The 26361-nt window shown below is 38.3% G+C and overlaps 1 protein-coding gene across 9 annotated transcripts in view; it reads right to left on the bottom strand.

Moving 5' to 3' along the window:
* The window catches only part of dgkza (diacylglycerol kinase, zeta a), a 73249-nt gene that overhangs the window by 19693 nt on the left and 27195 nt on the right, over nt 1-26361 (bottom strand). For 2 of the 9 annotated variants that reach the window (XM_056753698.1, XM_056754012.1), the window contains exons 2-29: nt 22338-23201; nt 20016-20124; nt 19829-19924; nt 18757-18834; nt 18602-18673; nt 17741-17797; nt 16936-17004; nt 16730-16801; nt 16519-16635; nt 16268-16339; nt 15941-16036; nt 15761-15843; nt 15595-15655; nt 14865-14978; nt 14492-14632; nt 14328-14406; nt 14139-14194; nt 13355-13417; nt 13039-13112; nt 12787-12898; nt 12497-12696; nt 11810-11910; nt 9649-9728; nt 8653-8697; nt 7708-7777; nt 4734-4774; nt 4428-4624; nt 200-301 (exon numbers count right to left, since the gene is read on the bottom strand). In XM_056753698.1, coding sequence (XP_056609676.1) covers nt 200-301; nt 4428-4624; nt 4734-4774; nt 7708-7777; nt 8653-8697; nt 9649-9728; nt 11810-11910; nt 12497-12696; nt 12787-12898; nt 13039-13112; nt 13355-13417; nt 14139-14194; nt 14328-14406; nt 14492-14632; nt 14865-14978; nt 15595-15655; nt 15761-15843; nt 15941-16036; nt 16268-16339; nt 16519-16635; nt 16730-16801; nt 16936-17004; nt 17741-17797; nt 18602-18673; nt 18757-18834; nt 19829-19924; nt 20016-20124; nt 22338-23201 — 3321 coding nt within the window. Of the gene's footprint in view, nt 1-199; nt 302-4427; nt 4625-4733; nt 4775-7707; nt 7778-8652; nt 8698-9648; nt 9729-11809; nt 11911-12496; nt 12697-12786; nt 12899-13038; nt 13113-13354; nt 13418-14138; nt 14195-14327; nt 14407-14491; nt 14633-14864; nt 14979-15594; nt 15656-15760; nt 15844-15940; nt 16037-16267; nt 16340-16518; nt 16636-16729; nt 16802-16935; nt 17005-17740; nt 17798-18601; nt 18674-18756; nt 18835-19828; nt 19925-20015; nt 20125-22337; nt 23202-26361 lie in introns of those variants that run through there. The other 7 variants (XM_056754224.1, XM_056754071.1, XM_056754317.1 and 4 more) reach the window with 6 other exon arrangements.

Consider the following 26361-nt stretch of genomic DNA (forward strand, 5'->3'; position numbering starts at 1 on the left):
ATGAGAGGAGTTAACTCTGTTTTACTTTAATAAAAGACCTATAGAAGACCCACAGAACATCCAGCCGAGCATCATATAACTAATTTTTCTGCTCTGGGCCATACAAATGTAATCAGAAGCCTGAAAAAGCAGTTTCATCCTCACGACTGGAGCTTCAGAGATTTAGGAAGAGCATAAACATTTTTTGCGTTCCTCCTACCTGCTGAGAGCCGGTTTGGCTGATCTGAGCGAGTCACTGTGTGCAAGCGCTTCTGCCACAGAGCTGTCACTAGAAACACGCTTCCTCTGGAGCTCTGCAACCCTAAAGAAACAAGCCGAGAGAGAGAGAGAGAGAGAGAGAGAGAGACATGATCAAGGGTTATATTTCACTGTCATAAAAATGGGTCTAAGCTCCCTAGAAAGGCCAGTCATTATATCAGAGGCAAACAAAGGCCTTTCATGGAAAATGATAAAACTAGTGTTGCAAGTGTCACAGGTTCAGCCACTAAATCAAGAAGAGGTAATGATGTACTGTATGTGCTTGAATGTTTACCAAAAGAGAACATACTGTACACAGTCAGGCTGACACAACAAAAATATTAATATATCACAAAACAAATGATTGCTATTGTTTAAAAAAGCAAACACAAGAGAATGGGAAAGTAACAGATGACAGTAGAGAGAGAGAGAGAGGGAGAGAGATACACTGCTTTGATCTCTGCTAGTGCATTCATCGCCTGCAGTAATGTGATCTTAATTAGTGGAAAAACATTACGGGTGGAAAAACGTTACAGAAACATTTCGAGACACCCAAAGGACAGTGTGGCCTGTCGCTGTGTTCACCCACATATCACCCTGGCAAACTCAGCAGTTAACAGAGAACAACACATGGACTAATTACCTCCTTTTATTCATTTAAAATCCCTATCATGAGTAATTCTGTGTGATTCTAAATTGAACAAAAGCATGTTCAATGATGGCTTGGCGAGAGATAATTTTTTCAAGCCCAAGGGAGTAAAGGGATGCAATGATGCCAAAAAAACATCAAGAGCCATACATGTGTGTGTGTGTACTGTATGTATGTGTGTGATAAAGAGGCTGAATATAAATGCCAAACTGCATCCGAAACAGAACATGAGAATGATTAAAGGGTAACACTTTGCACGATTGTTTCATTTGATAACATTAGTTGAATGTTAGTTAACAAGACCTAACAATAAAAACATATAAAACATTATACCACAGGGCTGTTAAATGCTTCAATCTGATTGGTTGCCAAACATTCGATTGGTAAGCATTAACTTTCAGTTAAACGCACACCTATGAAGGTGTTCCAGGTCTGCTGATCGCATTACAGTTATAGGGTTATAGGGTAGCCATCACCGCACACAGCACCGTGCTCTTGATGTTTATAATGTCAAACTTTACTGTAAATGGAAACGTGTGCAGTTTCTTTCAATAAACAAAGCTTTTCAAAAACAAGAAATACATATACTGAAATAGAATAAATAAAATAACTAAATTGAAAAACTAAATGCATTAGTAATAGCCTACTGGTTCGTTTTCGACTTCATCCTGCTTATAACTTATAATTTTGATAGAGCTACTCTTTCAAAAGTTTGCGTGATTTATTTCACTGCTGAAGATAGAAACAATAGGAGGAATAAATAATTTATTATCACTGGTTTTTCTCACTCACCAAAGTGAGTAATTTTGAATAATTGAACGGCACGTCGTCATATTCAAGTTGGGTATCTACGTAAAGCTTAGAATTTCTGCTTTTTGGTTTATCTACTCTCATCAACATCATTACAGCGGTAAGCCAAAAGAGAGCGTTCAAACAAACCTGTTTCTTTTTAGCAACGCCCTGCTACAGAGTCTCAATATTTTGATTTTTTCCCACACTCAGATTCCAGAGTTTTAAATAGTTGTATATCTCCAAATATTGTCCTTACAAACCATACATCAATGGAAACTTATTTATTCAGCTTTCAGATAATTTATACATTTAAATTACTGGTTTTGTGGTCCATGGTCACATGTATTAAATTGATCAATCTGTCAATCGATTAAAGAAATTAACCCGATTAATCACACGTTTTTGCTGTGATTAATCACGATTGGCATAATTGGCATTAATGTTTATTAATAAAAACATTAATGTTTTTAAATATACTTTTACATTAAATAATTGTATCAATCTATTAAATCTCCAAATTAATGTAAAAACAACAGATTTCTTTAGCAACATCATTTTATGAATGAAAGCCAACATTCTCATATTACTACTGCAACTGATTTCTTCATTAAATTGATAATTTTGCTCTATTTTAACATTAAGTATAGCCGTTCAACAATAAAGTACAGTATAATTACATAATTCAGACATGTTAATCTGAAGAAATTTTTTTTTATTAATTTACATAAACAAAGATCGATGACTGCTGTTATAATATATGCTTAGTTCATATAAGAATAAGCAAATATGAAAATGAAAGAAAAACACAAAATTCAGAGAAATGTTTAACCTTATGAAAACGTTCACAAGGTTAGCTTCAGTTCTCTTAAACTCTAAAATGGTCTTTTTCATAAACACTGTGTCATAAGAATTCTGCCTCAGAAACTACTTTTAAGTATTGATTTTTAGTACAAAAATGCCCAAGCAATAGAAAGCAAATCAAAAGGGTATAATCGGAAATCAGTAATGCTGCTTACACAAATGTGTTTACACTCATTGTAAAAGAAAATAACCTACGACACATACTCAGACAAAACATAATTTCGACATTTTATAGCTGTATGCCAGTGTTATTTATTACACAACAGCGCTCAATACAACATACGCTTATTAGTCCTACTTACACTGAAAATAAAGAAACCTTTGATGTTCAATACCCAAGTGGCTGAGAGTGAATTTGAATTGAACATACAGACAGATGAACCCAAGGAAGCGGTTGAGAGAAAGTTGACAACTATACATTACAACTCCAAGTATAATGAGATATTTTTGAGGATGTTAAAATGCAAGCTGGTACATGACAGAAAGATCCAGGACATTGTTCTTACTGAAACGGACATAACAGACAAAAGGCTGATGGTCTCTTACCATCAGGGAACACATGACAGCAACAGTATTAGGACAAACAAAGGACTAAATGTGCTGTTAGTGTTCGCTCAATGTTTTACACTGGAAGCCAGAAATTATTGCTCCTGTCTGATGGGTTACACAATCACGATATAAACAGAGGAGAGTTATGCCCGGTGCAGAGGCCTGACCGGACACATTACACCACTTCACTCTGCCCTCAGTCCAAATGTACTGGTTCAGAACAGCTGGGTGATACAGGACCCCCATATACACGTCATCGATCTACAATAACTACTATCTGATGATCTTAATCAATCAGTTCCTATTAGTCTCTTCCTTAGGAATATGAGCTAAATACATCAACAGATTCATCTACTTCACCATCAGGAGCTCCTTACTTCACCTTGTACTTGAAATTGAACAAAAACTATTGAATGATGAAGCTATTATAAAGATGGCATAACACCATTCTGTTTAAGACAGTATTATAATTTAAGACAATTTCACACAATTTTAAGAATTTAAAAATCAAACCGTAAACACTCACAAAACCAGAAACGTAGAGAGGAAAATATTCATGCGTTCTCTTCCCCTCCAAGCACACGTACACACACACACACACACACACACACACACAGAAGAGATTAGCAGAGCTGCGGTGCTGTATGACTTTTTCAGGCAGCTATAAATAGAGGATGGGATCAAGCTCTGCGCTGCAGGAAATGCTTCGTTTTATTCACTCTGAACCACGCAATTATGCCTCTACATACGCAATCTCGCAATCCCATTTTCATTTCCCACATGGAAACATGCAAATACATTCGTGTACGAACCTGCCCACACGTGTGTTCAAGGACATGTAAACAGCGTTACAGAAACTGAGATTATAAATGCCCTAGGTGGATGTTAATCCTACCGTTCTCAGTACAGTGGAATTAATCTTCTTAATAAAATCAGACAAATCTCGAATATGAGAACCACACTGCCACCAGATGGCTCAATGCTGCATTGCCATTAACACAGACAGGCATCTGAATTATAAACTGCTGATGAACATTTTGTTTCTGGTCTACTCAATAACTTATAGATCAAAACATCATTATACACATCACATGAAGGAAAATGAACAAGGACAAGTAGATGCATATTGTAAAATATGACAGTAAAATTATCCAGATACTAAGAATGTTTATGTTTAAGGTGTCTCAAGAATAAAAAAGTGAATATTTGCTGCAAAATTTGACACATGAAACATTGCAGTTCTGTTATAAAAAAGTGTCCTTTTTTATTTTGCTCAATAGTGTCATGGTTTTTAGACGGAAGTGTATTCTTTTTCTATAATTTCTTTATCTGTTCTCACCTTTGTCCAGGTGAGTTTGGTGGAGAAGAGGACGATGAAGGAAAGGCGAATTTGTGAGGACCGGATGGCATTTCTTCAGAGGAGTCCACCAGGTCTGGCATGCCTGGTGACGTGCCCACCGTCTCTGTGATAACAAGCTCCGGGTCCAAAACGAACAACTCATCCTGAGAAATCTCAGTTACGTAGTTAAGATGCTCCTGAGGGGATGACACAAAAAAAACAGCAAACAAACGTAAAAACACTGTGTGCGTAGACACCCCAAATTGTAACTGTTGTCATTTAAAAGCTTTTGTATGGAGGACTCACTTGAGCTCGATCGATCCTGTAGAATCGATCTGCTGTTGTAGCTGTAAACAAAAAAGATAAGAACAACCCAAATCAGTCCTCTCCTTCACGATGACTAGAGGACAGCAAAGCTCTTCAGTTCTTACTTTCAGGTCATATAATAATATGCAAATGCATGAAATCTGTCCAAGACAAGCTCACAGTACATGCCTTGAATCAGATGGCACTTAAAAGGAGGCAGGCCAGGTATTTCGACAAGTAGCGTTGACAAAACAGTCATCTTATAATCTTCATAATGAGCAAGAAAAGGCAATGCCACAGATCTCCAATCTCAAGCAAGCAAATTAACCCCACATAGAGAGAAAAACTTCCTACAGTTTATGCTCATATCTGTTAAGAATACACTTGCAGCACTATTAATGTTTCTGTGCACTGGATTCCTTACACCCTAGTGGCATGTTGCGCCTATATGTGCTCTGGGCACAATAGGTTTTAGAAGCCATTAAAACTGTATAACTCTGGTCTCGGATCAGACTGAACCTCAACGTAACACTGAGCTGAGAACAAAAGCACTCCCACAATCACTGTGGTGAAAAGTTCTGTCTATGTAATAAAGCTCTCAGAAGCTCTTTACATTCAGGAGATGAGGGGACGAGTGGGAGGAACTGGAGGGACTGGAGTGGAGGAGTGAAAGCACAAGTCAGGAGAGGATCTGATGTACTGTCACTTCACCTGTATGATGTGCAGCAGTTTAGGTTTAAGTCAATGTGACTCAGCTGTCATGCAGAATTTATGTGTTATGATGATGGAGTTCCAGCGTGTGGTCTGACTCTTCACAGCTCATATTCCTCACACTGATTTATGTGTGTTACTACATAAGGTGAAGACATCAAACTTTCCATTAAGAATCATAGAGAAGAATACAGACTTTTGGTTCTCCGTAGCTCCTGAGTCTGATCCTGTGCCTAATTAAGATTGGGTTGACGTTAATCCAGATGGATTCACACTGATCAGAAAGCAGATTACTACAGAGCTTTGAGAGTGCTGTCATACACTTTATACCATCTGCTTTTGTGCTAAAACACTCGCACCACTGGGATACCTACAAGGAGTTAGTCGGTTTACAGCAGTGCAAAGATAAAAATATCCCAAAACAAATTGTGTCTCAACACTTAACAGAATAAAATAAAAAGATACCAGCATGAATTATGTTTTTAAGTGCTGATGGATTCTGTGAGCTCAGCGAGACAGCATAGTGTGCTTGAGTAATGGCACTCATTCTGCAACAGAAGGACCTTCACAAATTGTTTTTCTTTGCAGCTCTGGATGTCGTAGGTGCTAGTAAAATTTACTTTCCCACTGAATCCCCATCTAAATACTGTAGAGTACAGCAGGATGACACATTTTTGTATGCAAAACCCTGAAGCGAGTTAACATTCTAGCACTTCCAGTTCGATCGCCCCAAAGTGAGTTTTTTGAATGTTTTTTGGTTATGTCTGAAAATAGGTCTGTGGTTAACAAAAAATCTAAATATTTTCATGTTTTATTCTATGACGTAAAACTCACCAGTTATAACTCGTTTTACTTTTAATTTTATTAAAAATGATCTTTTGCTAACAAGTTACTAAAAGCGACTACATTCATTGTCGGGGGGGCGAATCGTCATCACACATAGAAATCTCACAAATCGCTGCAGTCCTTCACAAACCTCTTATCTCCATATTTTGTATTTTTTTGATGCTATAAATCATTATTTTTGTCACCCTTTATGTTTGTCACTGGGTTTTGCAAATATCTAACCAATAAAAAGTACTAAAAAGTGTTTAAAAAGTACAGTGTTTTTCCCATTTCCTGAAAAACTGAGAATTTGGACATTCCTGGTTTCAGAAGGAAAGCGATGAAATAATGGACATGTACACACCTCTAAAAATGTGGTTGTAGATTAAATGCGGAGTAATTACTTATCAGGCAACATCTTTTTTATTAAAAAGGTTTTAAAAAGATGTTGGTGGCTTGGTGGTGGTGATGTTGATATAGAGCCCATAGAGACCATAGTGTAGTTTATTTATAGCCTTATGTTCGCTTTTTACTTCTGCCGATTGTACAGTTTTAAAACTTGAAAAATAACAAATGTTGTATAAATTTGTAAATATTATCTTGATAGATAAGAATAATACCCTGTGAATCAGAGCTTATGTAATGCAATCTTCCAAAAGTCTACGGCAAAAGTCTATAGGCTTTTGGCCTAAGGAACTAGCATGCCGCAAACTTCCAGGTTGGCCTACGAAAAAAATGACATCCCTGCGGCACCCTCTTTTGCTGAATGCATTTACAGTACTTGACTACATAAATATGCAAACAGGCACATGGATGCAAACAGGCACATGGGACAACATGCCTCCATGCATATGTGATGCCTTTTTTCATAAATTAACAAAGCTTGTACAGATCTGCAGGTGTGACCTGATGTGAAGCTCACAGACCCAAAGAGATCATCAATGAAGACACGCAGTTCACTCTCTGTGACTCTAATTCAGTCCTTACAGTAATCACTGGAACCCCTTATTATCATTGAATATTTGACTCACTTGTAGGGTTGCGAATCAAAAATCAATTAAAATTTGGAATCGAAAGGAATAGGAATCGGATATTAGAGATTCAAATTTGAATTCCTCTTATTAATTACTGTGTGTATATTTTCTGAAAAGAACATACATTGCATGATTTGCTGATATCTCAATAAAAGCCCTTGTGAAAATGAACAATATTTTTACTATATTAAGCATAGTTTAACTATAGTATTTGCATCAAAGCACGGGAACCACAAATTAACCATAGTACAGTTTAACCACGATGTAGTCCAGCTATGATCATTCAAATTGTAAAAAATCTGAAACAAAACATGTTTCTATGTATAAATACACACAAAACCATGCTCATAAACATAATATTACAGATCTGACCCTCTCAATGCACAGCAGAAAGAAATACTCACAGTCGAGAAAGCACCATTTGGCTGACAGCCTCTGAGACGACAAAGGCTTTGATTTGGTCCCGTCACCTTCCTGAGAATCAGAGAGGAGGAAAGCGTGATACAGGAGATGGCAAGAGAGGAAAGATTGATAGCAGAGAGGAGAAAAGTTATGATTAGTGCCAGTTTATGTAACTCACAGCAGACTGACAGCACATGAAGTACGCACACAGAGCTGACTTTTCTCCATACATCTATTCATCTCTTTTCTTAAAATTCCAAACTGCCATTTGGAGGTCTACAACTTAGCCATCAAAGTCATGCAACTGGGTCAAATAATCTGACATCCACACAATATACAAACTACAATTCACTATTGACAGAATCCACAAACACAAAGTGAACACAACACCTGCATGCACCATTAGTATTAAGCTACCATTCTCAATAAAGCCCAATACAAGATTAGGCTTTCAACCACACAGGGCACTCGGGAGCACTTAGGACTCATGGGAAATATCCACAGGATGGTGGGCTGAGTAGGGGGATTTATTTCTCACTGTAATTTATGAATAATTGAAGTTTGTCATGAGGGAATAGATGTAGTGAGGGTTCTCTGCACATCTGCAAACAAACTAGTTTCTAGAAGGCACTAGAGCACTCTAATCTCACAGAGAAGGATGTGGAAGAGATTTAGGATGAATTTTTGAATATTCGGCTTTGGGGATATTGTTAAGCTCTATATGAAAACAAACTCTTTGCTTATTTTATCTTTTTGAGAATTTGTCCCCTTTCAAAGTAAACATATCTGACTCGGACCCTTTCTAGTTTTTGAGGACACAAAAGTGCTGCAGAAGTTTACTGAGGAATGTCCATCAAATACTAATAAGTCTTTACGGCTCTATTTCCAGTCTTGTTCCTGAAAGTGCTCCAGGTGTGCCTATCTCACCTATCAGGTGTCTCACCCACCTGGAGCACCAGTCGCTGCAGAGACGGGTTGCACGACACAAAGTCCTGCAGGAGACCCCATTGAATTAGATACTTGTGCTCCATCAGATCATACACACGACTCATCGGTTTAAGCCCACACATCATCATCATACAGAATTAGATACATCACATAAGATCTTCCAAACATTGTAGCGAATGAACAAATTCACAACAGTCTATCTGTGAGTGAATGAAGAATACAGAGTTCTTTAACAGAAACTAAACAAACTAGATTTCACACTACTTAACCTCCTAGGGTCCTTCAAAGTGCTCAGAATAATATTTGTGTATTATTCTTTGTTCACTTGTATTACATTGACAAAAATGGGCTGGATAGTCTTCCCCTTCTCTTTTCCACAGAAGAAAAATCATATGGGTTTCGGAACAACAGTAGTCTGAATAATAATGAAATACAGTAATTTCTATTTTTGGGGTGAAATATTCCTCTAAGACAAAGCTCTGCCTCCAGTGTAGACAACAAAAACAAACAATATTCTGCATAATTCTTCACTTCAACTTCATTTCCCTAAAGAATGTGCATCTATACGTTTAAAAATGACTTTTAAATTTAGCATTTTTTTGTTCAATTTAACTACATTTAAAACACAAATTACAAAACCATTTTAAAAATCTCTATTAAAATCTCAATTTAAAAAGTGATTTATCTGTTTACATTCATTTTATGATTAAAATGGTCAATTGATACTTCATTTTATTTCTAAACGGCACTATTGGTCTTCCATAGAAGAAAAGAATGAATTTGGGATGAAGTGAAAGGGTCCGATCTAATCTCTATACTGTATCTGTGGTGCAGTATAACTTCAACGTCGATATATTCTCGCTGTGACTGACTGTTCTCATCATTAATCAAACTCCAACACTTCTCTCCTCCTCGATCTTATCTTGTCCTCTCCTTTTCTCATTTCTCATCTTATACCCCACTCCATCTATTAACTCCACCCCTTCATTATTTACCTCCTGTAGTCTCTCAATGTGAGCGCGGCAGGTTTCCAGATCACTGTCTCCAGGGACAACGATGAGGCCCAGTGGGATTGCTAAAATGAGGATGGAAAAAGAAATATTATAAAAAAGGTGTTAAGGAAGAGATGGAGAGAATAAAGAATCATTCTATCATTCTCACAATAACAGGCTATTGTGCGGTGTTGGAAAAACATACAGTATCCTATATTTTCCTCTCGGGACACACTTATCAGAGAAAAGAAAGAACTGAAGTATTATTCATGTTTTACATGCAATCTTTCCACATCAATGTAGGTCCTTGTGCATATGTCAGGTTGATGAATATGATTAACGGCCATTGAATCTGCCATGTCCAACAAGAAATTGCTTAGACTCAATCAAGCTCATTTAAACTAATCCACAGGTCTAGACAGTAATACGACGTGATGGAAACGATGTGGTAATTTCATCTGCACAGACTATCTGCAGGCATTCTGTAGACACAGGGCTCTAATCCTGCTGTTATCTGCTGTTACTAGCAGAGAATATGATGAAATTTCAGGCTTGTGCAGGGTTTGCTGAGGGTACATTTGTCTTGTCACTGATAAAATATGAAAAGATTGCGTGTATGTCACTTTTGAGAAACACACTTTCACCTCATCCTTGATGTAATGAAGATACAGTTATTTTCAAAGCTGGACAAGCATTACTCATGGTTTAACCCAACCTGAGACACAGATCCTGCTCAGTGTCAAAGGATTCAGAAAGACAGGATCATATTTCTAAATTAAATGAGCTTTCACAAGAGGATGGAAAGTTTCTGTGGCATGGTGGTGCGGAGGAGAGAGAGGGAGAAAGAGCAACAGTAGGCAGAAATGAGCAGGGAATAAGAGAAAGAGAAGATGGGAGAGGTCCCTTTCATTGAAGAATGTTGGGTTGCTTAGCAACATGTGAAATTTGTTCAAATTTCAGATTTGTTTTCTACTTTCTCTCTTGATGGGATTGTCAAAGCTTTTCAGAAGAGTGAAGAGGGGTTGAAAACAGGAGATGGAGTGATGGGTGTTGTATAGAGTACAGAACAACTGTAACCTAAAATCTTTTTGTGTGTCACGCTCAAAGACACACAAAGATGTACTAACATAGATCTGCAGGTTGTTTTATTGCACTCACACTAGCGTGATACAAAAGCCCCTATACAAAAAAACCAGACAGCTCTTCTTGAAGAGTTTATGGTCCTTTTAAAAAAGGATGCTGATGTATTACAACACAAAAGGCGTTGACACCATTGATGAATTTTGCACAAAATGCTTTATGTCATAACACAACAGCAGCACAAAGCTTAATCTCAATATATTCACTAAACTCCTGCAATAGTTATTGATAACACTCACAGCAGGAATGGGAGGACACCTAGTGCTGAGACATAAAACTGCAGCTTGCGAATAGTGTAATGGGCTCCATGCGTGCGTGACTTCCGCGTTGGTTTCACAAGAAGAACCCTTGGCAGTATCCGGTTGACATAAAGCAGTGGTATATAGAAGTGGCGCTCAACCATATTTGAATGTTATAACGAAATGTTAATTTATGAAAGTATTGTTTAAAATACGGTAGAAAAGCACTTCTATATACCATTGCTGTGTGCCGCAATGTACAACATCTGCTAAATTGAACATTTTTCTCACTTTAAGTCTACCCAACCGGAAACTGTTCTTCCTTTGAAACGTGGAAGTCAAGCATGCATATAGCCCTATTGTCTGAAACAAGGTATCGTTTTTTACACATTGTGTCCCATAAGGCAATTTACAAAGTCAGTTAACAAGAAGCCAGAATGGAAGAAATACCAGATTTGTTAAATATTTAAAAGACATTAACACAAATTATTTGAAACAAGCAAATTAAAAAGAAAAATGTAAATGTTAATCTCTGCTCTCGGATGTGAGGTACAAATACCCATTTAAAGTGCAACAAATTATCTTATCTCACAAAAACGTACATAAATCATGCTAATATGATTTTACCTAATGCATATGGTCCCTAAGCATTCACATTATAAAAAATACTAAACAGGATTTCTTAGTACAGCAGTTAATAATTTTCACCATGCTGTGAACTGGGAGTGGGCCGCACATGTTTAAGTGTGATAAGAATGTGTGTGTGTGCTGTATTTCATACTCACAAGCTTCTTTGAGTTTTTCTTTGTCATAATGCAAAGCTTCGTAATCATGCATGCTGATGCGACTCACTCTGATCCGTAACCTTTCTGGAAATGGCTGCTGACTACAGAACAGAATAACACAAACATAAAACACACAAACATTAACAAACATCCCACTAATTGAAGTTCTCAGCAATATTTGGTACGTAGGTTTGTTGTACTGTACTATTCTGCCTCACTAAACATTGCTTTTAAAATGTGTTATTTTGCTTTGTAACAGGAGTCTCATTACAGGACTATATCTGCCATCAATACTGTGCTTTCTCCTCACAGAGCTGCACGGGTGTGAAATTAACAAAACCTCTGAGAGCATGATTATCTGATTCAGTAGACTAAAACGAGTTTGTCTGTCTATAGCAGGTATTTATGAGAGTAATATATATACTTATACAGTGAAAGTATTGTGACAGAGAAAGCTTATGTTTCCCAATAAACTTAACAGCTCAACAGAGCGAGACATCAAACAAGTTAAGTTTTTTTGCTAAAAGACTCCAAATTCATGTTTACATTTGTGTATACATTTTGATGCTGCCTATTTGAACAGTCGTCATGCTATTTTAATCTCATTTTAAAATTGTGGTATTAGAATCCTGTGTGTATGTAATCCTACAGAGATATGAGCGTTTCTTGCATACAATATGCACTCACTCATTGAGCAGCGGTATAGATGTGCGTCTTTTGGTTTTCTGTACCATGTTGGCCTGGTTTCGAAGGGAGATGTGAATTACAGACGGTGCTAGCTTACAAGGCTCGCCATCCACCTGCATGGGGATTGACTTGTAGGTGGTGAGAGTGACCTCACGACATTGATTTAACCTCTCACCATGACCTCCGACCTGCAGAGTGGCCTACAGAATAATGGAAAGAAAATGCACACACGTGATTCGAAAAGACACGTATCAACTTCAAAGTCAATCTAAAACAACAGTGAGGCATACCAGTGATGTCATCGTGAATCCAATGACCTCGATGCAGCCATCGTCATGGCGCTGAGGCTCAAAGTCATGATGCTCACTCGGATTTCCCCACGGCATAGTGCCCGCACAATACCTGAGAGGATGAAGCAAACATACAGAATCTTCACACACACATTTTCAGCAGAAGTAACACGTTAACAAATAATATGAATAAAAAACTGACATTAAACAGAGAAGAGGAAAGATACAGAGACAGAATGTAGAGTTTGTAACCTGGGGATATTAAGAAAGACCAGGCACTGCAGCTTCAAATCCTGGACTTTCGAGGTCAAATCTGTTCCGTCACACTATAAAAAATGAGAGCAAAACAGTATTTATAATTTGAGGCTTTAATAAATAGTCTTATATAAGTAGCAATACAAGTTTTTACACTAATGCCTAGACACTTCCTCCGAGCCCTAAAGCCCAAGAGAAATAAAAGCAAAAATAAACAGGCAAATACTGCACTTAGAGACAAGTCTAAAAACCCACACATACTGTACACATACACACAGATTTCCTCTTTATTCAGATTATTTTCTGTACCTACCACCACTTTTATGTGTTTAGCCAGGTCTTTTGAACTCCCCATCAAGAAATCTGAAAATGCTGTCTATAGAAAAAAAAGAAAAACATTATGTGTATCTCTATTGTTATTAGCATCACTGACACTGTTTACACCTGTTATTATTCTTTGGGGGTGATCCTATCATAAACAGCATCCACAACATCATGTGACTGGATTATGTGACATTTAATTCAAGAACAACATCTGTGATGATGCAAATGACCGTCCACTCATCTTTCAATCATTCATTATGTCAAAACAAGTCTTTAAAAGACTAAAAACCTGTGTGAGAATGTGCGTGCCTGTGTGAATACTCCAATCTGTTCTAATGCTCCTCAGTCCACACACAAGGACAGCCCACACACCCAGTCAATCACCCATTATGCTAAAACAAGGCTTTAAAATAATAGAACCATTCATCAACATAAAAAATCCATTCTGCTTGACATGTTTTGTAAAGTAAGATTTAAATATAAAAGCATAACCGTTTGTGCTGATGTTTTAATCGCACCTTATAAACGTACCATGACTCACAAGTGGTGACAAATGAGAAGCATGATACACTACCAGGTATAAACAATGATGTGTCTTGGGCTCGGCCCACCAGTTGTGATCACTCAAGGTGGGTAATAATTTCAGGTGTAAAGAGGTCACCACGATCTCACTGTCATAATTATTAATGTTGCAATTAAAACGGGTGCTTGCAGTAATTTAATTCATTAGCTTGTGTTAATGGATCCAGTACTCAAGTGTGTGTGTTACTTACTCCTGCATAGAACATTTTGTTTCGGAATCGACTGTTAAATTTCTCAGGGTTGGCCTCTGAAGAGTACAAGAAAAAAACGCCATTTATATCAATTTACACGATTAATTTGAGGTCGCATGCTCCACTAAAACTTTCAAGATGCACAAACATGCACACATTGATATTACAGGTTGTTGTCTTCACACCAACCTCGAGACTCGTGGAACTCTAAGGTCACATGAGCATCAAAACCAAGGCTGAAATAGTTATTGAAGATGTCTAGGGGGAGCTGTGGAGCAGAAATCACACTCATGTACTCTACATGTAAAACATACAGCTGTAATGGAAAAATAAAAGGTGGGTTGAGCTTTTACCTTGTCCGTCACCTGCTCATCTCTTTCTTCTGGTCCTGCATCCGGGTTGGGCTTCACAATAAGATTCCATCGATCTAGTTGGACAATGTTCCCGTCCTCAACGTGGGACAGAATTTTACTTAAAGGTTCATCAGTGTAACCCTACGCAAATATACACATATATATTTTAGCATGTTCATTTTCTATATAAAAGCTCATTAAGCAAACTGGTTTGAATACATATTGAGCAGATTGTGGAATGCTTATAATACAGTTATGGAAAATATCACAGTTTACGGTGACAAACATGGCAACGTTGACATGATGGGTGTTTGGTTTGGATGTGTCTGTATGCGCACATCACTCTCCTTATAGACAGACAAGTTTCACTCACCCCACCCCAGTTTAGCGTTCTAGCGAGGTCATTTCCTGTGCCCAGAGGGAGCACTGCAACTGCAGGCGAAGGGTTAAGCTGAAGCTGATCAAGAGTGGACAAGATCCAGCCCACCTAAAACAAAGCATCATTCAACATGAGTGTATGAGAGAAAGAGAGAGACCCACAAAATATCTTCAAATCCATAAATTCACATCCTGCACATACTGAACTGAGCAAACCTAATAAATAAATCCTAATCTAATACCTTAACGGGTTAGTTTGACTGTTTACATCTTGTTTTGTAAAATCATAAAAACACAGAGAAAGTGGGAGAAGTGCTTTTCTCAGAAAAGTGTTGCTGCTCAGCGGGGTGGAGGAAGACTGATGAGACAGGTGGTTTAAAACTCCTTATTTATGTTGAGCTCAAGGCAATTCAGTTATTCCTGTACTTCTCTCTCATGGATCAAAGTCACGGTGTGAAATATGACTGCGTTTGGATCCGCTCTTAATTACTCACACAAACGGATTATGGAGATGTGACAGCATGGGTTAAATCAGGACACATATCAGCGGTACATGTCAGAAACTCCTCAAACACATGACTCATCTGATTCAAAGACGTGACCTATGACTGAGGGGAATCTTCCCTTGCTCGGCTAAAACTGCAGTTCTGACCCCTGCTGGAGAGGTTAATAGTTCCTATGTAGTTTATTCATCTAACATGTACATAATATGATCAGAGGCTTACTGTGCCATCTCCCCCACAGGCCAGGATTCGCAAGTTGTGAACTTTGCGATACATCTCCAAACTGAAAAGAAAAACACGTGACAAACATGCAAACATGATTAATGTGTCACACGGATGAAATGGTGTTTGATTGCTCTTCTGTGGCATTTCATTTGTAGTTACTTACCCCTCCTGTGGACCCCCCTGACTGAGATCAAAGACCTGCCGAGGATTCAGATACCACATAAAGGACTGAATGATTTTAGCTCCCTGGGAAAAAAATCAAGACAGAGAGTTGGAATACTATAACTACTAGTAACACTAATAATAAAGTCAACAATAACAATAATAATAGCATCAACAAGACCTGGTTTCCTCCACTCTTTGGGTTTACAAACACCAGCAATGGCTTCATGAGTTGAGAGGGAATAGGTCTCACTATGAAGGGCTTCCATCGAGCCTCCTGATAAGAGAAAGAGATGTAAAGTGCAAAAGTGTGGTATTTATTATAGCATCATCCCAGGTAAACAAAGATCGCTGTCATGCGATTTATGAATGTATGTTTATGTATCACAGCATATCCGAATGAGTTCTTCCCTACTTTCACTGAGAGGCGAGTAAGTCACAATTCTATGTGAAGCTACTTTAAAACACGAATAATGAATAAATGTGATTGAATTGCTTGGAATCATACCTCTACTCCCTTCTTGCTTGATTTGCGCTTGAAAGATGTCCGTTTCTTCTTTTTGCTTGATTTTAGTGATGACTAAAATTGAGAGACAGCAAAGTAACATCACAAAACCAAACCCCTACATCTTCAGTTCTCATTCTGCAAGTTTATCTAATGCAGTTTCAAGCTTTCCCCTAAAAAAGGAAGGCGGCGAACCTTACCGGCCACTAAACAAAGCTAACAAAACACTGAAAAACAAACCATGAATAGATTACCTGAGGTTTACGAACCCGTATGATCCAGGTAGGAGGTACTATAACGGCGGCATGTGCTCCTAATGAACACGGCTCTTCTATCTGCTGCAGCATGAAGCATGTCACCTTATTATGATACTGCACGCAGACAGAGAAACAGACAAGTTACACACACACATACATTTACATTCTATACAATACTAAAACAACATATACAAGCTGAGAAACATACCGCTTGTTTGCACCAGGAGCAGCTGATGGCTACAATCTCTTTACTGTGAAAGGCAAACTTCTGCTGAAACCCCTGCAGACCGAAATCAAAGAACATGTCTACAAACTTTATAACTCAGTCACTAATGTACAATGTAATATATCCTATGATATACCTGCGATCATGTTCTATCACAAAACAACTCCAGTAAAGATCTGTTTACCCACCTTTCCACACTGTTTGCATTTGCCCTCCTGTCTTCTCCGATGGACCCAATGGTGTCGCACTACTGCAGGCTGCCATAAAAACATGAAACAAGATTTCATCAAAAACTTTTAGAGGAGTTTCTAGGCCAAGAACTGATTGGGTTTGGGTTTAGGTTACCATGTTCTCTAAAATAAAGTGTACTTTAGGTATTCTCAGCTAGGGGACATACAGTAAATATGTTGGTGTGATATTCAGGTATGTGTGTGATACCTGTGTGAGAGAGGTGCATGCACTGTATTTAGCTGCAGCACCTCTCATTCGTTCCAGAGCACGGTGACCTCTGAAAGCTCTACGGTGCCAGGTGAACTAACCCACCAAGGCATGATGGGATACGGGAGGAGTGAGTGCACACAGAGGAGCAGGGTATGGAGAACAGTAGTGACAGGGTGGATTATAGCAGGGAAGACAAGAGAAAGGATTTGGGAAAGGAAAACAGAAGATGTAGATGTGAAAGAAACAAAGAATTCATAAGGTACAAACATTTCAAAATGTAAACAGCAAACAGCATCAGCCCCTACAGAAAGAGTGAATGGTCTGTACACTGAACGTATACATAACAAAAATGAAGCTTTGAACCTGAAAATGAAACAAAAATCAGAGCATTGCTGTTGGCTGTTTATTGAGCTCTGGATGGTTTAACATAAACAAGATTAGGAAAAAAGGTTGACTTGGAGAGATTAAGAAATTAAATGAAGAAAGAAAGAACAGAGAGAAAGAGAGAGAGAGAGAGAGAGAGAGAGAGAGAGCGAGAGAGAGAGAACTCACTTCTCGAATGTTTCGTGATCCTGACTCCCTGAAAGATGGTTTACATCTGAAGTTTATCTGAAAGACAAACACAATGCAACATCATCAGCAATACTATTTAACATCGTCCGTGAGCTTTGACAGCTCATTATAAACATGAGGATTGTTTTCCAGAAAACATATTTGATCAGATTAGAAGATTTCCCACATAGCCCGTTATTTCCACATGTAGAAAGAAGACATTTTTCAATTTAAAAAAATGCAATATGATGACAGAACTGTATTAAAGTACGGAAAATCATGAACAAACCAAAACCACCTGCCTAATGTTTTTCTTCATTTAGTGCTTCTATGAGTTTGTTAGCCTGGTTAGTGTTAAGTATGATTAAAACCATCCCTGATCAAACATCATTTCACCACAATCAGCCCCAAACACCTGATCCATCCAGATCCAAAGTCCATCCAGATTCAATTTCTATCACATACCTGTGCTATATGGAATAGGTGCCTAAAAATAAAAAAATCCACCCAGATGTAACAAAGTTGGACTTAAACTATTGCCCGATCAGAGTGATCAATGAACTGCTGAAAGAAAGAGTATGTCTGGCAAGAAAACCTTTCTGTGTTCTATCATTTCAAACGTAACACCTCACGCTTTTACCTTCAAACCGATTATAAATCTCGACATCAAAGAGAGACAAAAGACGTCACATTCAAAGGCTAAAGCGGCACCAGATGTAATCAGGGTCTGGTACTTCTCCGCAAACGCTTACGAAGCATGCAACAAAGGTTTATCAAGCCAGACAGCCATCAATCTTTGCTAAGATCAGAAAGTGTGAGTGATCCATTAGCCTAGCCGAAAAAACCTAGAGGGTTTCTCACTCTGAATGATGGGTCTTTGAGGGGCACCTCATCAAGCCCCTCCCCTTGAGGCGGAGCATTCCAGTCCAATAACTGAAGGGAGGAACATGTATGGTTTGTGATGCATTGTCAGATCATGCCTCTACCTTAGTGTTTGCCTCGGAAACAGGACTCACCTTCTCCAGCTGTTCAATGCAGATGGAGTGAACGACAATCTTGCAAGCAGCACATTTTTTCCGAGCAACAGACTTTTGCTGTGACAAGAAAAATAGGACAAAGGGAGGTAGAAAAAGAGATTGAGGTCTGATTGAGGTCACAGGTGATAAAATAACTTTATCGCAAAATAAAAATGATATGATGTACATCATCAACTCTTGCACAAACTATACAGTATTCTGTTACCAGCCCTCCAGGGGTCAGCATTACACCTTTATGAAAAGGAAGTTAAAGAATTATTTTAATCCATATGAAAATATGATGATATATTCTTTCCATCCAACTCTCTCTCAATCACTCCCTTAAATTTAACCCATTTTTTGTTCTTTATTAACACTTGTCTCTGATGTAAAAAAATCTGTGCGAACAGGGCAGTCACAATATCAGATTTTCACCACACAGTTATCATGGCCAAGAGCATTCACGGTGGCGATATTATCACAATATCTTTTTAAATGCCTTGTTTATAAAATAACCAAAATACAAGGTAAAGCAGACTCATTTTCATCAGTGCTTTCTCTTTTTTGGACAATGATTCACACTTAAAATTCGTGTAGGGATGTGGAGAAAGAGTAAGGGTGCTAAATAAACAATATTATCATATGTGTAGAATTAACAATCAATAACCAATTACTGTGCTTTTTTCATATCACATCTCTATGTGCAAATATAAAACTGGCTAAGCATTATTTTTCGATGCCAGAAAGGCTACAAGGGCATACAGAACATTGACATCTGTCCAAAACGTTGATTTATGAATAATATTCAAGAGCTTGTATTAATTAGGCAACGTGACAGTCTGGTCGAGTGAGATTACCTAGCAACATAAGCATGAGCTTATTATTATTCATGAGCTTAGTCTTCACAACTCATCCATCTTGAGCCACTTTCCCTCTAATACTTCTGGCGCCACTTGTCTCTCATTCCATCTCTCTCTCTTTTTCTGCATATTAAATCTTTTCAGTAGCACCTTTGCCATGCTTTTATAAAGAGGAGCTTATACTGGCATCCTACATTTAAACATACACTCACCAGTGATTTGGCGTAACAGTGCTGTTCTCCAACGTAACAGAAGTCTCCAGAGACGTTTGTCTCGAACCAGATGTGCTCTCCGTACAGAGACGATTCCTGCTCTCACACAAACACAGAGTATCTAACTATATGTAAAACAGACTTCTTTAATCGTCCTAATGGATTTATAATAAGGTTTGTTACTCACACTCCAGTCAACTGTACTGCGTATTTCTCTCTCCGTATCCCCTTTGGGTAGGACCGAAGCACTGGGGTGGGATGAGAGGTGCTGTAGGCCTGACTTGGCGATGGCCTTCCTATAAGCAAACAAAATAAAGACATGTCCCATAAAACAAGCAAAAAACAATAATATACTGTAAGCCAATGCATGGGCCTGAAATATGTATTACACAAACAGACTTCAGTAAATGTGTCGCTAACAATGTACTAAAATGATCGATATTATAGGTGTGCATCACAAGTGCATCTATAAAGAACGTGTACCTAAAATAGGGAGATCATACATGACATTTTTCCGGGACACGTCCTGCCCAGGATTTCGGCTGGGTCTTCCTGAGGTCACATTTGTTGACCGCATACGTCATTGACGTTTTCTAATTGCAGTTAAAAAACATTGTTGTTACCTTGAAATGAAACGGTTGCTTTCCTGAAATAATAAACCTCAATGACGTATGCAATCGACAAATTGGACTTCAGGAGGATGCAGCTGAGATCTTGGGCAGGATGTGAGCAGGAAAAATGGCATTTATTGTCACCCTGACCTAAAAAAACATGGCCCTAAAAAAAGATAGAATAAGGTGTGGGGTCTCTGCAGAACGAAAAGGGGCGTTTTCAATTATTGGGGGTTTTCAATAGGGCTGCAACTAACGATTATTTTAATAATCGATTAATCTATTGATTATTTTTACAATTAATCGATGAATCGGATAAAAAACAAAAACAAGAAAAGCATTCATTTTCAACCCTTTATTCAAAACAGAACTAAAATCTTCCGAAAGTGCACAAACATGTTGCTCCTTGATCATCCCTGAGCTGGTATAATAATAATAAATATAAAAATAAAATAATAGTGTTGACTAACACAAAAAACAAACACATGTTTGCCAAAATCTTTTTTAAAATAAACTGCCACCTGAGCTGCTAGAACAATTAATAATTTATAAAAAATAAAGAACAATTCAAATCAGAAAATTTAGCAGGATTTGTTTGAATGTCAGAACTTGTTCTCTAAACTACACTGCAGACGCACAAATTAGAAGATGCACAAACTCTCACAGGACAGTTTTGTCCTGTTGTCAGTCCATATATCTTAACCTTAAATCAAGATACATTTACTAGACACATGAAATAGCATAAGAAATGATGTCTTGTTTTCTGAAAAAAAAAAACTCAAAATTAAGTGATTGTTTGCTTAAAACAAGCAAGATTATTTGCCAATGGGGTAGGAAAAATAATCTTAATGAGATATAATCTCAAGCAGAAATTTTAAGCATCACCTAATTTTCTCATGCCATTTTTCTTGTCAAGTAATCTTGAATTAAGATTTTTTTAGATATTTGGACTGGAAACGAGACAAAATTACTAAGTAAGAAAAGCTTTTTTCGAATAAAAACGTGTCTTTAGTCTAGCAATGCAAAGTGCAAAGTAACTATACCACCCCTGCTTTACTTCTGTTATTAACAAGCTAATGCTAACTTGTCATGCTTGTCAAGCTGGATAACCAGTAAACATCCGCACCAGGGACATTACGTTCTTCACTTCAAAACCCGACAAAAGTAGGATTCTGTAATGACTTAACCTGCTGTTGAACTCCCTTCCTCCTCATCAAAGACTCAAACATATTTGCATTTCAGGTGCCTCGTGCCATGCTATGTCGCTTTAGCATATTTTGCAGTTAACACAGTTTTTCTGTTTATTCCGCAGATTGGATGACTTTGGTCGCGCTGATTTCTTTGCCTCCGTCATGTATCTTTCCGCCGCTATTTTATTTTTATTTTTGCTCCGCCCTGTCTATGAGGCGCCGAACTCTGCTAGCATCAGTGCGCGAGAGAGACCGAGTGTGTTCGCTCCGCTCCGCGCTCAAATAAAGTTTTTTTATTATAATCAAACGTCTCCGCGTCGCGTTTAATCGATTCGTTGTTGCAGCCCTAGTTTTCAAAACTTGATAGGGCTTTTTTTGATTTGCAAATATCATGTGGACGATTCCCAATGGCCTTTTCCCCTTGGAAACAACCCAAAAAAAACAAAAAGTTATGGTATAAAATGCAACTTTTGACATCTCGTGTCAAGAATAAAGTCACACAAAGCAAGGGTGAAACAATAAGTACTTGAAGTAGAAAACGTCAATCTCGCAACATTTCTCGACCAATACACGCACACACACACAAATTCACAAACAGCATCATTGTGCGAAAAATCTCCAAACAGCTTTCCATAAAAATTTCACTTACATCTCCACCCCACACACACACACAGACATACATACAGCTGTAGTTAGTGCTCTACATACGAGAGGAACCCACTCCATGTGTCAGTCTGAGGGTTGTAGTAAGTTCCCTGCAGTGCATGTGAAAGCGTGAAATCTGGGCAGAAAGTGGACCTCTTCCTGTACAGTGCAACTGATCCTCGAGCTGTAGCAGAACTTCGCCTGCCTGTCCACAATCCACCTGCCTGGCTGGTCCTACGGTAACGCCCATACACCCCATAAAATGCCGGGCTTCGATAAACGGCCTCGGCTGGCAGCAGGTGAGAGGAGTTTCGCCGCAGGCAACGTGGTGCACGGATAAGAGGCCGGGGCTGAATGCTTTCCCCAGTCACCAAACCCTGAGCAAACCACGTCCGACACTTTTCAGACTCTGTCTCCAAGTCCACTCCTTCCTGCTCTTGTTCCTCCTGACTGTCATCGCTATCTGAGAAATATTCTTCTGCACTCTTATCGTCCATTTCAGGATCTTGACTTTTATTGCTCATCTGCACCACACTGGCAAGGAGCAGAGACGGCCCCAGGAGCTGGGCGTGAATACTGCGGTGTTTGGCAGCCTGTCTTCGTCGGATAGAAAACCGAGGGGTCAGACAAGCTGTCGCACCGCTGGACCTTCTCCTGGCAAAGTGCCCTCTTCTGTGCTGCAACGCCACTGCCTGCACGTCGCTGATCTGGAGCTGAGTGCTGGACCTGCGCCTCTGAGCTAGTCCGGCTGAGGGGAGGCCCACACTGGAGCGACGACGCGCTTTACTAGCAGGAATTGACACGACGGAACGCCTGCGTCTGCTCGGATCACTGGCTTTCCGCCGGAAACGCAGACCGAAAAATGTCTCCATTGGATTTATGGAGGAAGATGCTATGTGGCCCAACTGAAGTCTTGCCAAGAGGATGCTGTGGGTGCAAGAGGGAGTCAGTCAGCGCACACTTGAACAAATAGGGTGTCTGTAAAAATGCAGTGCTGTTCCTTTGACCTCTTTTCAGACGGAAATACAACACGACTACAATCAACTCTGTTTGTCTTTAATCATCCCTTTTCACCTTTAATCAACTCTATTATCCTCACCGGTGTGACATTTTTAGCAGCGTAATGTCCTTGGAACACAAACAATCATCTGCATTGTCATCGAAATGCTCTCACCAGTATCTCAGTGAATCATAAACCAGCAAATAAAACTTCTTTATTCAACCACGCACTGAACTAGGTGATACGTGATCGCTACCAGTTCAGGAGAATAATGAGACCGTGATCTACCTGACTGCACTCAGGTAACGTTACCTAAAGAAAGTTTGTCAAACGGGCGGCAGTAATAATAAAAGACACAGAGAGATTGCCTCCCAGACACACTTATCAGCAGAGCCTTTAATCCTCCATCAACAAACTCAGCACACTTACACATACAGTGCCAACCCAAAACAGCCCACCTCATCTCTGCAATAAGAAACTACTCAATAGTTGTTTACTGAATAATGTGATTCTCAAAACCATTAAACCAAAGCAATGATGATAGAATTAGGTTACATGCTACAAAGAATTTCTATATTTTTTAATCATGACCTCATCTCAGCAGTGTATGTGGTTATTTGACATTAAAACTACAAAACACTTGAGTGGTTTCTAAACACCACACTCTCCCTCGGGTAGCTCAAACCTATGCACTTTGCCTGCTTTCAACACACAGTGATTCAGCAGTGATAAGCACAAATAACAGTTGACAACACAAATACAAAGTGAAAAGTGTGTCCAGTATGCACAACAGTTCTTCAATATCATTCATTTTTTTCCTGCAAATGCACCTTGCGTTATTATAAAAAAATTGAATCATCATATGTGACCCTGGACAACTGGGTCAATATTCTGAAATTTAGATTTTTACATAATCTGAAAGCTGAATAAATAAACTTTCTATTGATATAGGAGTTGTTTGAATAGGACAATATCTGGCAGCTCCTAATGATTTTTGGCATAAAATAAAATAATCGATAATTTCAACCAATACAATGTATTTTTGTCTTTTACTAAAAATGTTCCCATGCCAGGGTCACATATATGTAAAATACCCATCACACAATGTATGAGTTCATTGTTAATGACACCTAACCAGTTATTCCTTTCAGCAGATAATCAGATGAAAAGATCAGCACATAACATTTACACAATCCTCCAATAAACCACTTACAAGACATTTTAAAGAGAGAGAATAATTAGATGTTTCTTATGCAACACATCAGTTTGACATGGGTGACATAACCAGCGTTTTGTGCAGTATTTCTTCATTCAAAAAAGAATACGCTACATAATTATATACAAATGAGGCAAACAGGAATGGAAATGTGAGGCAACTCCCACCTCAATTTCTCTAAACTCTAAAACACTATTAAACTTAAGTAACAATTTTTGAGTTGATTAAGTTTTACATAACAACTTCATTTTATATAAGTCATGTGGGCTTTTTAGGTCTGTTATCAGATTCCCACACTGCTAAAGGTCCCTACTGAGTAACTGACTTCATAAATACACAATGTGAGTGACAAGTTGTTCTGTAATCCAAATAAATAATAAGAGCAGAAAATATCTAGCTTTAAATGTATTTCCCATATACAATATTCCCATATCCTTAAAATGTGCCTTGCTTTAGAAACTGAATAATCCAATATGATGAAAAATAACCCAAATTGATTTACATATTTATATTATTTTACTAAGCTGCTTTCTCAAATAGTGACTTAATTCGTAACTTACTTTATATTATTTGTTCACTCGATAGCAGGTGCATCGCAACAAATTAAGTGAGGCTTTATCCACAAATAAAACCCTGACATTGCCCCAGTCCACGTTTTTAATTTTTAAATGCACACTTCATATTTCATCGTTAAATTATCTGAATTTTGATGCTTAACGTTTAACATGTGGGAAGTTAAAATGAACTTTTTTAAATATTTCCCATATTGATGATCGTAAAGATGACAGTTGTTTGTTTTCGTTTAACATTTAGTCCTTGTTGTCGAGCGTCAGCAGATAGATGCACTCCACTAAAACAATTGATTGCAAATTGTGGACGATAGCAACAACACCCGAATACAAAAAGGACATACAATACTTGTACATGAAAGCAAGCTTTCAGCAAAAGTAAAACCAATACAAGACATTTTTGTCTTATCCCGAGTATGTAATGCATGTTGCTTGCTTATATCTAAGAAAACTTGTTTAAACTTTTCCAGATATCTCAAATATGTGTGTCCTTGGTAAATAAAGAGCGATACCGAGTTAAACTTCTGTCATTCTCCCATTTTCAATATCTACTCTTCTGCACTCCATAAGAGAAAAGGGAAGGCACACTGAAAAGACTCCCGCACCTTTGAACAGAGAGAAGTGTTAACCTGCCTTAAGAGCTGTCAGTCTGAATTTGAAACAGGAAAACCTGTTGATGAAACAGGAAAAGACATAGACTAACAAACTCAACACATAATTGCATGATGTGATTGAGCGCAGACGTCTGTGGGCTGAAATCAGCAGAGAGAAAGAGAGGGCGAGAGAGGACAGCAAGTAAGTTAAGATGATTCATGCATTGCATGGTGAGGTTTTTCAACCTACTGGTCACTGGAAACTTGACTCATTAAACTAAAGAACATGGGAGGAATCGATATAGCCCACGCTGAGAGGAGAGTGAGTCCAATGATACATATATTTTTAGCTCAGGGTCAAAGACACACACAAGGTGCATGTATTCAGACTCTGGCACAAATCTCTTCAATCGTAAGACAGGGGGACACATAATACATCTGTCATACATTACTTTCGAAGTACAGTATACACTTTCACTATTAGACAGGATTCATTCAACAGCTTTCCAGTCTATAATCAACTGTTTCCACACAGTTAACAGTGCTGTCGCTGGTTTAAACATAACTTGTGATCTAGAGAACATCAATCAGGAGTGTTATGATTAGGTGTACTTTAGGTGTAGTCATTACTACTCCATCTGGCATCTTTCTCATTGACAGCCAATAAAGTAGACGTGTATTCTGAGCATTCACATTTTATGTCACATAA

This window comes from Triplophysa dalaica, chromosome 1 (genome assembly GCF_015846415.1).
Source record: "Triplophysa dalaica isolate WHDGS20190420 chromosome 1, ASM1584641v1, whole genome shotgun sequence".
Classification (NCBI taxonomy): Eukaryota; Metazoa; Chordata; class Actinopteri; order Cypriniformes; family Nemacheilidae; genus Triplophysa; species Triplophysa dalaica.